Source organism: Equus przewalskii, chromosome 18, assembly GCF_037783145.1.
Source record: "Equus przewalskii isolate Varuska chromosome 18, EquPr2, whole genome shotgun sequence".
Taxonomy (NCBI): Eukaryota; Metazoa; Chordata; class Mammalia; order Perissodactyla; family Equidae; genus Equus; species Equus przewalskii.
In genome coordinates, this window is record NC_091848.1 from 14,223,216 (window position 1) to 14,235,353 (window position 12,138).

Sequence of the window (12,138 nt, forward strand, 5' to 3'; positions counted from 1 at the left end):
CAAAATTTCTTTGTTAGGAGAGTAAAATAACATGAAATTAGAAATAACTATGATAAATATGATTTCCATAAGAAGTGTGGATACCGAGTCTTTCTCATCTGTCACCCCGCAGTCTTATTCTTACAGTTCTCTTTCCACTCTTCCCTCTTTTATTTCCTTAAGAAGCAGAGGGGGGACCTTTCAAGTGAGAGAAGTATGGACTTTTAAACAATACGCAGACTTGCCCTCTGTCTGTAATGGCTCCTTCTGGCTCTCGGTCACACATCAGAGCGAGATGATTTGGGGAAAGCCCTCAGAAGGCAGTGGGGTCAACTGTCTTGCTTCATTGCTCAGGTCCTTCTGACCTTGGGCCTGTGCGTCCACCTTAGGACACAAGCTCCAAGAGGACACAGTGCATCTGTTTCTCCAGATGGGCGTTTGGTGTGGGAGTGACACTGTTGATGCTTGGCTGTCTGGGAATGTTTCTCCGAAAACCCTTAGGAATCCTGACGTCTCTGCTCCCCACCCCAATCTCCTTTCACTCAGGAGAGAGCCTGTGTCGGGCCCGTCACCTTCCTCCCTCCGTTTCCTGACAGCTCTGTACCTGGTTCATTACGTGACACAGGAATTGGCCACAATATATTTTGGGTATTCCCATACACATTTTGAGAACAAAGTGAGAGAACCGTCCTCCTCGCCAGGATTTCTCCCGGTACCTTTTGTTAGGGGAAGGAGGTCAGACAAAGCAGGGATGGCTTTCATCAGAGCAGCAAGCAGAGTAGACAGTTGGCTAAATCAAAGGCCTGGTCAGACACCTGCTTATTCTAAAAGAGACTGGAAGGGGAAGAACTACCCATTTCCCTCCTGTTCTCAGTGCTCGTCTGCTGGGAGCACCAGGCTGCCCGTTCCTGACTTCCTGTCCAAGGGAAATCCCAGCCACAGGCGGGCCTCCTGCAGCTGCATGAAGCCACTGTCCCTGAATGCAAGGTGCTTAGACTTTAACCTGAAATCCTCTGAGCAGATGCCCCTTTCAGAACCTCCAGTCACACTAGCTTTTTTCTAGGAGCAAATGCAGCCTTTCCTGTATTTCTAAGTAGCACTATCCCAAGATTGCAGACAAATGCTCTAATAGCAAAATTTTAAAGTTCTTTATTACCATGACCTCTTTCCACAGTGCTTTTTATAAATTGGAATGCGATTTCAAAAGATTAATAAGATGTTGTGGTGAAAGAGCAAAACAAGTTAAAGGAACAAGATAGCTCATCCAGAAACAGCAGGTTTTGATGTATTTGGAAATTGACACGTGCTATTTGCTCAGTTTAGACAACACACACAATTAGAGGCTGACTTGGCTTCGGTCAGTGTCTCTGTGACTGCAAGTGCGACTGCCTCCATAGGTGTATTGAACTTATGTTCAAAAGGAAACACTCTCCTTGGAGCAGGGCACCCAGGGAAGTGGTGCTCTTGCTAGTAGCCCTCTGCAAACTCCATTAAAAGCTGAGTTTTATTGCAGGTTTGTCATGAAGATCTGACACTTTTACTTCTTAAACTGTAACGTCCATTTTGTGATATAATTTAGGACAATTACTCCGGTTAGAGATTCTAGCCCAGGTGAGGCTGAGTTAATAAATAGCTGTTTGCCTCCAGCATTAGCAAGGGTGTCTTCATTAAGGTGCTGATACGTCAGGAGCGCTCGATGGGTTGCCATGGTATTCGTGGGTTTCAGCCTGGACTCTGGCTTTCCCTGAAATTAAGAACGTTCAGCCTTCAGTCAAAGGTGCTTCCTTACACAGCAAAGCAGAAGGAACATTAAGTAGGTGAAATGACCAGGGCTCAGGAACTCCACTGCAAAGGCTGATGAGCACGTGGATATTTTAAAATAAGTATTGACTCTGACAGGTTTTGTAAGCAAGTTGTTTAATCTCCGTATCTATCCGTCCTTCCGCGCAGAGGGACTGCTCTCTAGCACGTGGAAGAGCTGCTGCTCTCCTGAAAACCCTGCCCGTGCACAGGACCAACTAACCCACAGGCATTAGGTCCTGTTCATCTTTGAATCCACAGAGCCTAACACACAGCAGATGTTCAAGAAATGTTTGCTAAATGAACGCATAAATTCTGCTTACCCCTTAGGCCAAATTGGCCCAAGAGTCAGACATTTTGAATTGCGATTCTGTCATTGACCACATTCCAGCAGGATCTGAAGACAGAGCATTGTCCTCAGATGCTGTGACGAAGCACTGGAAACCGGGAGAGCCAATTGGCCTGTATAGGAACAAGGCAGTGTGGTGGGATTAACTCATGCAGTGGTTCTCAGAGTGTCTCTGGACCAGCAGGATTCAGATCCCAAATCCACTCAAGATCCTGGGTAGCTTATGGCAGGTAGTTAACGATAAACTTTTGGAAATAACCAAAAGACAAATGATGACTGTATATTGTATTCTAAGTAATCTAGTTTTGTTGTGAGAAAATACTAATTTTTCAAGACTCTGGGGGAAAACACTTGAAATGTAAGTCCTTCTTTTTTACCTTCATGCTGTCTGTGCTTCTGTCTCATGGACATGTTAATTAACAGAGAAGTATGAAAGAGTCCTGCTTCAGATGGGAGAAGGATCCAGAAGCTTCAGGTCTAAACTGTCCAGCCCACATATACTGTTTTTCTGTTATTTGATTAACCTGATAGATGATTCTGAGCAAAGTAACTTTTTTCTTTTTACATATTTTCTCAAATATCTATAATCCTAAATGTTTTCTTATTAGTTTGGGAAAGGGGTTTTGCAAGCTCTTGGAAGGATAAAGGTTAAATTAAGAATTTTCTTACTAAACCTCATTTATTTGAAAATTCAGGTAAAGAGGACATTGTATTTCTCAGGTGCCTAGTTAACTTTATTACCTAGTACATAATAGGAAGGGTAAGTTAAGAGTATCAGATTAGATAGATGTTACCGTTATGAAAAATTTGAAATTTGTTTTTTATTAGTAAATAAAAGAGTGAACAACTGATGTTTCCAGAATCTATACCGTAATTAAAGGGTTCTCATTCTAAGCTTTATCTATGCTTAAATTTGTGTTTTTCTTTTATATAAACATATATTAGACATTAAACGTAACCATAACATAGCAACTGGGCGATTATTATTTCAGACTGTATGAAAAGCATTTACCACGCTGGCCTAATCTGCTCCACTAGTTTGTACCGTGACTGATGTCAAGTGGCTAATGGATTCTGCTCCCTCCTCTAGGTTTATTTCCATCTACAGAGGACCCAGCCACACATACAAGGTCCAGAGACTGACAGAATTCACGTGTTACTCCTTCAGAATCCAGGCAGCGAGCGAGGCTGGGGAGGGACCCTTCTCGGAAACCTACACCTTCAGCACAACCAAGAGTGTCCCCCCAGCCATCAAAGGTTTGTAGACAGTGTGTCCTGGCACGGTCTCCCCTGAGAGGGAGGAAATGTTGAGACTCAGAGTAAGAGGCTCAAATCTGACCTTGAATAAATATACTCTTCTAGTATTTCTCATTTCGGCAAGAAAGAATTAAAAGAACTTTCTGGAACAGAAGGTTGGGCAATGGATTTTTTAGGGGAATGAGAGGCTTTACAGGAGAGGGCCTACCGATAACGTCTTCTCTCAAGTATGAATGAATAATTGTTACAAATAATTTAATAGTGAGATTGTCTCATCCCTACAGGGGATAGATGGACAAAGAAAAGAAACAGACCTGAGCGACAGACTTGGGGTTAGAAATGCGGGTGAATTCCTGGTGTTGTAGCACTTACGACCGTTCACCACGGAAGCTTTGAGAATCTCCCTTCCCAGAAACAGCCGGGAGCGGAGGTTGGCATTCACCTTTGGATGGTGTTGGTGCCTAGAGGTTAGAGACTGATGGAGGCAACCTCAGCAGCGTCCTCCCCCCGCCCACAGCTCTCACTGTGCAGAGATGCCTTCGGAAAGCTGCGGCAGTGACTGTTCTCATCTCCCTGAGTGTTTGTCTCGGGGTTTGTGAGTGACTAGTTTATTCCCTGCCCACTTCGTGGGATCAGGGGGTGAGCCAAAGCCGCTCTACCCAGGCTCTCCCTCCACCGGGTCTGCTGAGCCTTCATCTCCTGTCTCCAGCCTCAGAGTTATGCCTTCCGCACAGCTGACTTGCAAGGCAGGGCAGACAGCAACAGAGTGAGGCTGGCTCAGCCCTTCCCACCCAGCATTGAGCCCAGGCCCAGCCCCTCACGGGCTCCTGAGCCTGCACCCCTTCCCTCCCTTATAGTGTGATTCTTGTGAAGGTCCCTGCTGCCTGTCTTTGGTGGGGGCTGGGCAGCACTGGGGGTTTATCCAGCTGCTGCCCAAAATGACCCTGAGGCTGACAGATAGCAAGCAGCCCACCTGAACGGATTCTACATGGGCAAAAGGGAGAGTTTGCTCCATTGTTTGGGTGGCTGGGCGGGTGAGCACAAGCTGTAAAAAAAAAAAAAAAAGTCTTCTCTGCGTGTAGCCCCAGGAGCAAGGCCATTTGACTCACTGCTTCTGCATGGAGGAGACTTATCAGCTCCTACTAGGGCCTAGCGTCCATTACGGGAGGGGAAGGGGCCTCAGGACTGGGTCAGGGATTCTGTGAAGGGTTCCCGCAGCTCCTTTCAGGGTGCTGTGTGGGAAGTACCTCCCCCTGCTGCCCTGCCCCTCAGCAGTCCACAAATTCTGGCAGTTGCTTCTTCATGTGACGAGGAAGGTGCTATGAATGGACGTAGACATGAAGGCCTCGCCGGGTCCGCTGGGCAGTGAGTGCCCCGCCCTGTGGTACAGCTTCGCCTTTCAGCTGTGACGGGAGATTCCTGAATACACTGTGGCCTATGGGTTTGTTGTGACAAGGAAGGTTTGCCCCATTTACCAATTGACAAACTTCAAGGGTCTTTCTGGCACCGACTTTGCCTCTTGAAGTGACTTGGTGGAGATTCCTTTTGTGGAAAATAAACCCCTGAATTGATAGCGCTTGCATTTCATGTCCATGTGCTTCAGAAGGACAGTTTCTCCCCGCTGCCTGGGATCAGGTCTCCTTCCTCTTACTCGTGGACTTGGGAAATTGTCGTCTTAGCTGGAAGACCGTTTAGTTTTGTAAGATTGCTTATTTAGTCTTTCCATAAGTTGCTTGGAGTTTGGACCAACTAATTCCAACTTTTTTTTTTTTTAAGAAAATCTTGATTTTCCTGAATTAGTGTTGTACAGATTTGCAAATAGAAACAACCGCCTCTAAAGAATTAATTTCGTGTAATTAGAAATTAAAGAATAAGGGGGTTCAGAGAGAGGAGGTACACATTCTAGTTACAAAATAGAATGTCAGATACTGAGCTAAGCTGCAGAAATATACCATAAGCACTGAGAAAATAATTTAAAATCTTATTGCATTTTAAGTGCTGTACTACAGACTAATATAATTTAGCTTTAAGCCAGAATGATGAGTCCAGTAGGTGTAAAATAAACTAAAAAATATAAATTTAAGGTAACTTAAAATTTTTAAAGGCTTGCACTGCTGCCCATTTTCTGGGACTTATCTCAGATGTCACTTGCTCCTCAGACCTTCCTTAGACTCACACACACGTGACTTTCCCCCCTTGAAACTCCCTAACGTCTTGTTTGTACCTCATTTAATCTGCCTTACATTATGTTTCTTTTTGTATGTGTCTCATACCTTGCTCTCTCCTTCTCTCAACTAGATCTTAATTTCCTTGAAAGCAAGGTTTGTCATCCCTATTTTTGCGTTTCCCCAGGTAGTTAGCACAGGGCCTACTCATAGAAGGTGCTCAATAGCCATTGAAAAAATAAAAATGCGATCTAGGCCAGGCAGTTATTAATAGGATAATGAGCAAAAAAGTTTTCACCAATGACTTGCTGATCATGGAGTATCTTCTCTGTGTAGGAGTGCCCCGCTGATCTTATAGGAAGCTGGGCAAATAAATGCCCCTCTCAGGGCGGCACAGCGCTCTCATTCTCACGCTCTCTCGAATAGTACTGAAATATTGATTGTTAATATGATACTTGGAATTCTGAGCTGGGATGTGTGGATTTATATTTCAGCACCTCGAGTAACACAGTTGGAAGGAAATTCATGTGAAATTTTATGGGAGACGGTACCACCCATGAAAGGCGACCCTGTCAGCTACATCCTGCAGGTATTGGTTGGCAGAGAGTCTGAGTACAAACAGGTAAGAACCAGTGTGCACGGACCCGTGCAGCTCACCAGAGTAGTGCTGGCTCTTTGCCTCTGCCTGTTTCCGCGAATGATTCATTGACCAATGAGCTACATTTTTCTTAAAATCAGTCGTAGAAACCGCCTAACATATACCTGTTACCTAGTTCTTTAGGGTATATAAGCCCTAGTTTACATTTTATTTTGTATGTGGTGGTGTTCACCTTATATTTTTAGTTCTCAAGCATCATCGTGCCTTGTAAAGAGTTTTAAATTCTGTATTTGTATTTGATATTGGGAGTGTTGCTTATAAATATCAAGTCTGTGTGTAATTGCAAACTAGAAGGTCAGTGGTTTTACTATAGACAGGTAGTACTCTCAACCTCAGTACCGAAGGCTGTGTCCTGTCTGCCGTTTTGATAGAAGTTATAATGGAAGGATAAGAAGTATGGCCTGTCAGCTCTTGAGGCCTGTGATTCAGAAGCTCTCGGTCACTGCTTGTCACCCTTCCGTGTGTATGGGAATCACCTGGGATGTGTTAAGATCCAGATTCTGATTCAGTAGGTGCAGGGTGAGGGTCAAGTTCACAGGTGATGCTGATGTCGCTCGTCTGTGGACCCTAATTTGAGTAGGAAGACTATTACAGATCACTTGATAAACCCACGCAAGAGAGAATGTCATTGGAATACAGCCAGATAAAGAATTTGGTTTTATCATTTGTCACATCCCTTTTTGATCCTTAATTCTTCCAAAGCCACATGTTATTGGTCACTGGCTATTAAAGATTCAGATACCCTGTAGTTTTCTGTAATGTTCCCAGGAATCTAATAACTATTTATGTGAAATCAAGCTATAATACCATTACTCTCTTACGAAAGCTAAGACCCATTTCTTACCATCACTTTTAATAGGGGCGTGCATTTATATTGAATTCAGAAAGTTGATAAATGCCACCTGTCTTCTTAAACATTAGCATAATTCGTGAAGACTTTATTCAGCTCTTGAGGCCTCAGATACACAAAGCAAGTAGAAAATAATTTGATTCAGAGTTTTCGTTAAATTGCTGGTTGATGTTTCTTACATAATAATAAAAAATACTTGCAAATAAAAAATGTGTAAAATGAATCAGAAAATGTTGGTACATTTCGCTGTATTTGGTTATTATGAAGTGCCAGATAAAAGAATGAATTACTTTAAGCACATTTTGCAAAAACTGTATTTTAACTATGACATCCACCAGTATTGATTAACATCAATGGGTTTTGTCACCAAAGTTTCCGTCATTCCTCTTAAATAAGAGCAAAAACACTATCATTTCCTTTCGCTTTCCAATCTCATTCTATACAGTATATCTCCTTTCAGAGTGAATAATCTTACATGTGGAATTGTTTCAGCTTACCAGAAAGATATGGTTGGTTTTGGGGTCTCAGCTGAAATAGAGAGCAGAGGATTTTCCCCACTAGATTTAGTCATCTTTAACACCGGTTTGTTTTGTTCAGAGCAATGTAAAAATCGTTAAAAGATGAAATGTTACAAAATTCCCCGAAGTGTCATTTGACACTTAACAACAGTTCATTTCCCAACAGTACGGTCATTTGCACACTCGTCATTGTATTTTAAAAACCCTTTATTCCACGTACCATACTTTTCCACCAATTCTTGGAGAAATGTTGTGCTTCTCAAAGCACAAGGATTACTGTTTTACATTGAAAAAGCAGCATTATTTGGTCACTATCTATACATGTCAAGCATTTCTAAAATGTAGGTAAATTCATCCAGGAGTGTAGATTTTATTGGCAGATCGGCTGTTTTGAATCGGCTGTTTGTTTAATGTTAAATATTTAGACCCATGGACATATAAATACTAATTATATGCCTCAGAATATATTTCTTATTGTGAAGTTACAAACAAGAGTTTCTTGTTGAAAATAGGTGGAAACACAGTAGGACAGGGCAGGCTCAGTAGGTAGGGATTAGGCTTCTTCACATAACCCTGTGTTTCCTACATTTACCAAGAAATGATTAAGGCAGATAGTCGTCCAGGAAAAGCCACATCGAGTAAGGGACAATTCGTACTGAGTTTTTTTTCTTCTCCCTATTCAATACGCATTAACTTAAACATGATGTTTTGAGTACTTCATTCACTTGTTCTGGACACGAGATAGGGCATGAAACCTACTTATATTATGTGTGCAGAGTGATGGTTAAAATAATTATAGTGCAGAGATAACAGGCTTTGAATTCATAGAGGCAAAGCAAAAGAAAATGAGAGGTAAGCATTGCTGAGATACACCACGGCACAGCTCTAGGCTCTTAGGGAGCGCTGTGTACCCCTCAGTTACAGCACGAATCAGACAGGATGCACTAGTGTACGGGCTTCTGTGAGTCATCTTTACTTTCCCAGGACTGGCCTGTAGTCAGGCACTCCATAAATGATTCTTGCATGCATGAAAGGGGCAGTTTCAAAAGGAGAGGGTTATTTATACTTGCAATGCGGGGTGTTAGAAGTGATGTTTGTAACTTCGGTAAAAAAAAATCACCCGTTATAGGAGGGTGTCCTGCTCCCCAAACTTATTTTTACAGGCAACATATGGCGAGGGCCAAAGCCTTTTCTGATGTTCTACTTGAACATTGACTTTAACTTGGCCTTGGTTCTAGCTAATCAGGTTTTTTTATTCAGCTATTGTGATGTGAGGCAAGCAACTGGTTTTAATTGTGAAATAATCTCTTAAAGTATGAAATCCTCACCTACAACTTTACTCTGCCTTAGAATGCATGTGTGTGTTGATTTGGCTTTTCTGTCCTGTAACCAACATTCCAAGCATAGCCTTTCTTCAAGAAGCTTGAATCTCCTTTTCAAACAGTATTAATTGTAAAGCATTCTTGAAAAGAATGAAAGCTGTATATATATGCAGGTGACTGATTTTTTTTTTTTTTTGCGCAAGATGTAACATAGGCAGTTTAGTACCTATGTAAGAATGTAAAGCAAAATGATTCATATTTATATACCTCTTCAGATAGCAATAATTTTTACAAAAAATATTTAAGCTTTGGAGATGAGAAAAGGGTAACAAACTCTAAGAAATTGTTACCTGTTAGGAATCAAAATTTGTGACAAATCATTAATATTCTTGGTGCTCAGATTTGTTGCATTAACAGATGCATCTGTTGGAAGCATCTGAAAATGTATGAAACTTTAATTTGATGGCATCTGTGTTTAAGTATATTTTTATTTTGTCTCATATTTTAGAATATAGTATTGGGACATGTATTGATTCTTCAGAGTATCACGTAAGGCCCTGTGAGGAAAGGTGTTCTCTTAACAGAACTATCTTAAAGTCTTGGAGCCTGTGTATTTTTTAATGGCTTTCAATTCCGTTCTCTAATACAGAAAATAAACAGTGAGACTATGACTGTCTCATTGAACCATTTTTTATTTTTGCGTGAATAAAGGGTCATATCCAAAACAAAATAAGAATAGGTCAAGATGGAGATATTTAAAAGCCTCTTTTCTTTTACTGATTCTTAATTTTTTAGGTTTATAGATCCCTTTAAGTATCTGGTGAAGACCATGATCCCTTACACCAGAAAAACGCTCATGCGTGCATCCATTTAAAATTTCATATTCAGAAACAAATTTATATTCAGTTTCATGGAGTCTAGGTCTAGGACCCTGGATGTGTTGAGAAACTCCTAGGTGCTTTGCACTGTGAGGGGTGCCTGGCGTGTGACAGAACAGCATGATCAGTGCTCTCAGAGCTTGTAGGCCCCTTGCGGTGAAAACAGCATGCCTCCAAGAAGCGGTTCAGTAACAGCACCCTTGCCTCCTCTTCAGCTCAGGTACAGCGATGTCTGCCCACGTGGCACCCTCTACAGAGGAGGCCTGCAGGTTAGCAGATTCCCTCTTGAGCTTGGGGGGCAAGGGGGCGAGTCTGCCTCCCATAGTCTTGTGGTGCTGGAGGAGTTAATTCACCTCCCTGAGCCTTGGCCAGCTTGTTGTAGAAGCTGGGATGCTGATCCTCTAACTCAGGGTGACTGAGCATCAGACGCGGTCCGTCATGAGAGGTGCTCTGTAAATAGCAATGCTGTGCGCTTAGGTCTCCCTTTCCAGTTCTTGGGAGAGGGCTGACATCCGTAAAGAGATTCAGCCCAGATACAAGCTGCCAGCCGTCTTCCCCAAAAGCCTCTCTCTCTAAGGATTTCAGCTATAGGGCATGGTATTCTGAATTAAGGGTCACGGATTCTTCATTTCAGTTATCTGGGTAGTCCTTTAAATCCTCCCATTTGGAAAAAACATGTCAAATTACTTTAAAATATATTGTACATCAAATCAAGAACAGAAATAGTCTTTGTAAAAATAACGTTGCTTATATTGCTTATTGAGATATTATGATTGGTTGCTTCAATAAAGAAAATCTTAGATGGAGCTATGCCTTTTAAATTGGGTTGAGGCAGGAGGAAAAGCCCATAATGGTGCCCCTGTCAAAATGAATGAGAACAAAGGGAGATGAGGCCCAGCCTGCTGCCCTGCCATAAGAGCCACTGGTCCCAGGACAAGTGACTTGGGTGCAGGAGCAGCTGTGTCGCAGGCCTGATGACCTTGTGACCTTGTGATCCGTGGCTGTGACTATTTACATGAAAACAAATTAGTTCTCTCAAACCTCAGGAACCAGAGTCCTCATGAAATGAAGGATTGGATTTGTTTTACTTTTTCCTTAGCTCACAATCCAAAAGTAACAAGCATTGTTGACTATTTCTAAAATATATTAGAAGCTCCATATTTTCTATCAATACACCGAAAACAAGTTAAGCGTTGTTAATGATTCCATTTTTTTACAACAATGGTGGCGCCTGTACTAAACTTTGTCCCTTGTCTCTCTGGTTTGCATGTGTGTTCTAATAATATTCATGTTTACTTGTTTCTGGTAATTATCCTCTTTCAACAGTGTGGTTTGGGAATATGTACTCGAGAACATTCACTGAGCATCTACTTGGTTCAAACCATTGTGCCGGTTGCCATGGAAACATGGAGATAATAGAACACAGTCCCACACTCAATATGTTTATAATAAATACATATTTTTTTAAATAATGTTAACATTGTGTTGACAATGCTCATAAGACAAGGGAGCTGTTCCAATTAAAACAACAAGAATGGCTAAAAGAAAAACAGATTTACAAATTAAAGCCTAGCCTTTGATTGGGCTTCTCGTTAAGGAAGTTCCCTTCAATTAGATACTCATTTTTCCTCACAAAGCTTTTTGCCTAATGATACGAGAAAAGTAGCATTCCTTTGCTTCGTAATTCATTCAGAGATCTTCACTCCAAGGAGTTAGAGTTGAGAAGTGCTATCAAAAGTAATAGGTCAAGGGGCTGGCCCCGTGGCTGAGTGGTTAAGTTCGTGCGCTCCGCTGTAGGCGGCCCAGTGTTTCGTTGGTTCGAATCCTGGGCGCAGACATGGCACTGCTCATCAGACCACAGTGAGGCAGCGTCCCACATGCCACAACTAGAAGGACCCACAAGGAAGAATATACAACTATGTACCGGGGGGCTTTGGGGAGAAAAAGGAAAAAAATAAAATCTTTAAAAGAAAAAAAAAATAATAGGTCAAGTCTATATTCAAGATTCCATGAATTTGGGTTCCTGGGAAATTAAATATGCTTGTGGGCCATCTTTCTTAGAAGGATCTAGCCATACAAATTCTGGAAATGATAGAAATCGTTTAAATAGCTATAAGTGAACATTTATATCCACTTTCCAAAGGTCTCTAAAACATCTTTGGGGATAGCTTATTAAGCGGATTTCTGCAACCAGGTCACTGTTTGATGGCAGAAATTAAGAGGCCACAATCACGAAAATGCTGCCCAAGTCTTTGCTTGGCACATACTGGGTGGAGGGACTGCTTTTCATACACCGTAAAGGAAAGCAGTGCTTTCCTCCTAGGGCAGCTGGAACGAGGGCAGGTTCATCTGGGATGAGTTT

General features: G+C 42.0%; 1 protein-coding gene across 10 annotated transcripts in view; it reads left to right on the forward strand.

The window, feature by feature from the left end:
• Window positions 1–12,138, forward strand: part of FNDC3B (fibronectin type III domain containing 3B) — a 357,265-nt gene that overhangs the window by 313,332 nt on the left and 31,795 nt on the right. For all 10 annotated transcript variants that reach the window (XM_070583136.1, XM_070583131.1, XM_008512875.2 and 7 more), the window contains 2 exons: window positions 3,219–3,385; window positions 6,045–6,172. In XM_070583136.1, coding sequence (XP_070439237.1) covers window positions 3,219–3,385; window positions 6,045–6,172 — 295 coding nt within the window. The remainder of the gene's footprint in view (window positions 1–3,218; window positions 3,386–6,044; window positions 6,173–12,138) is intronic.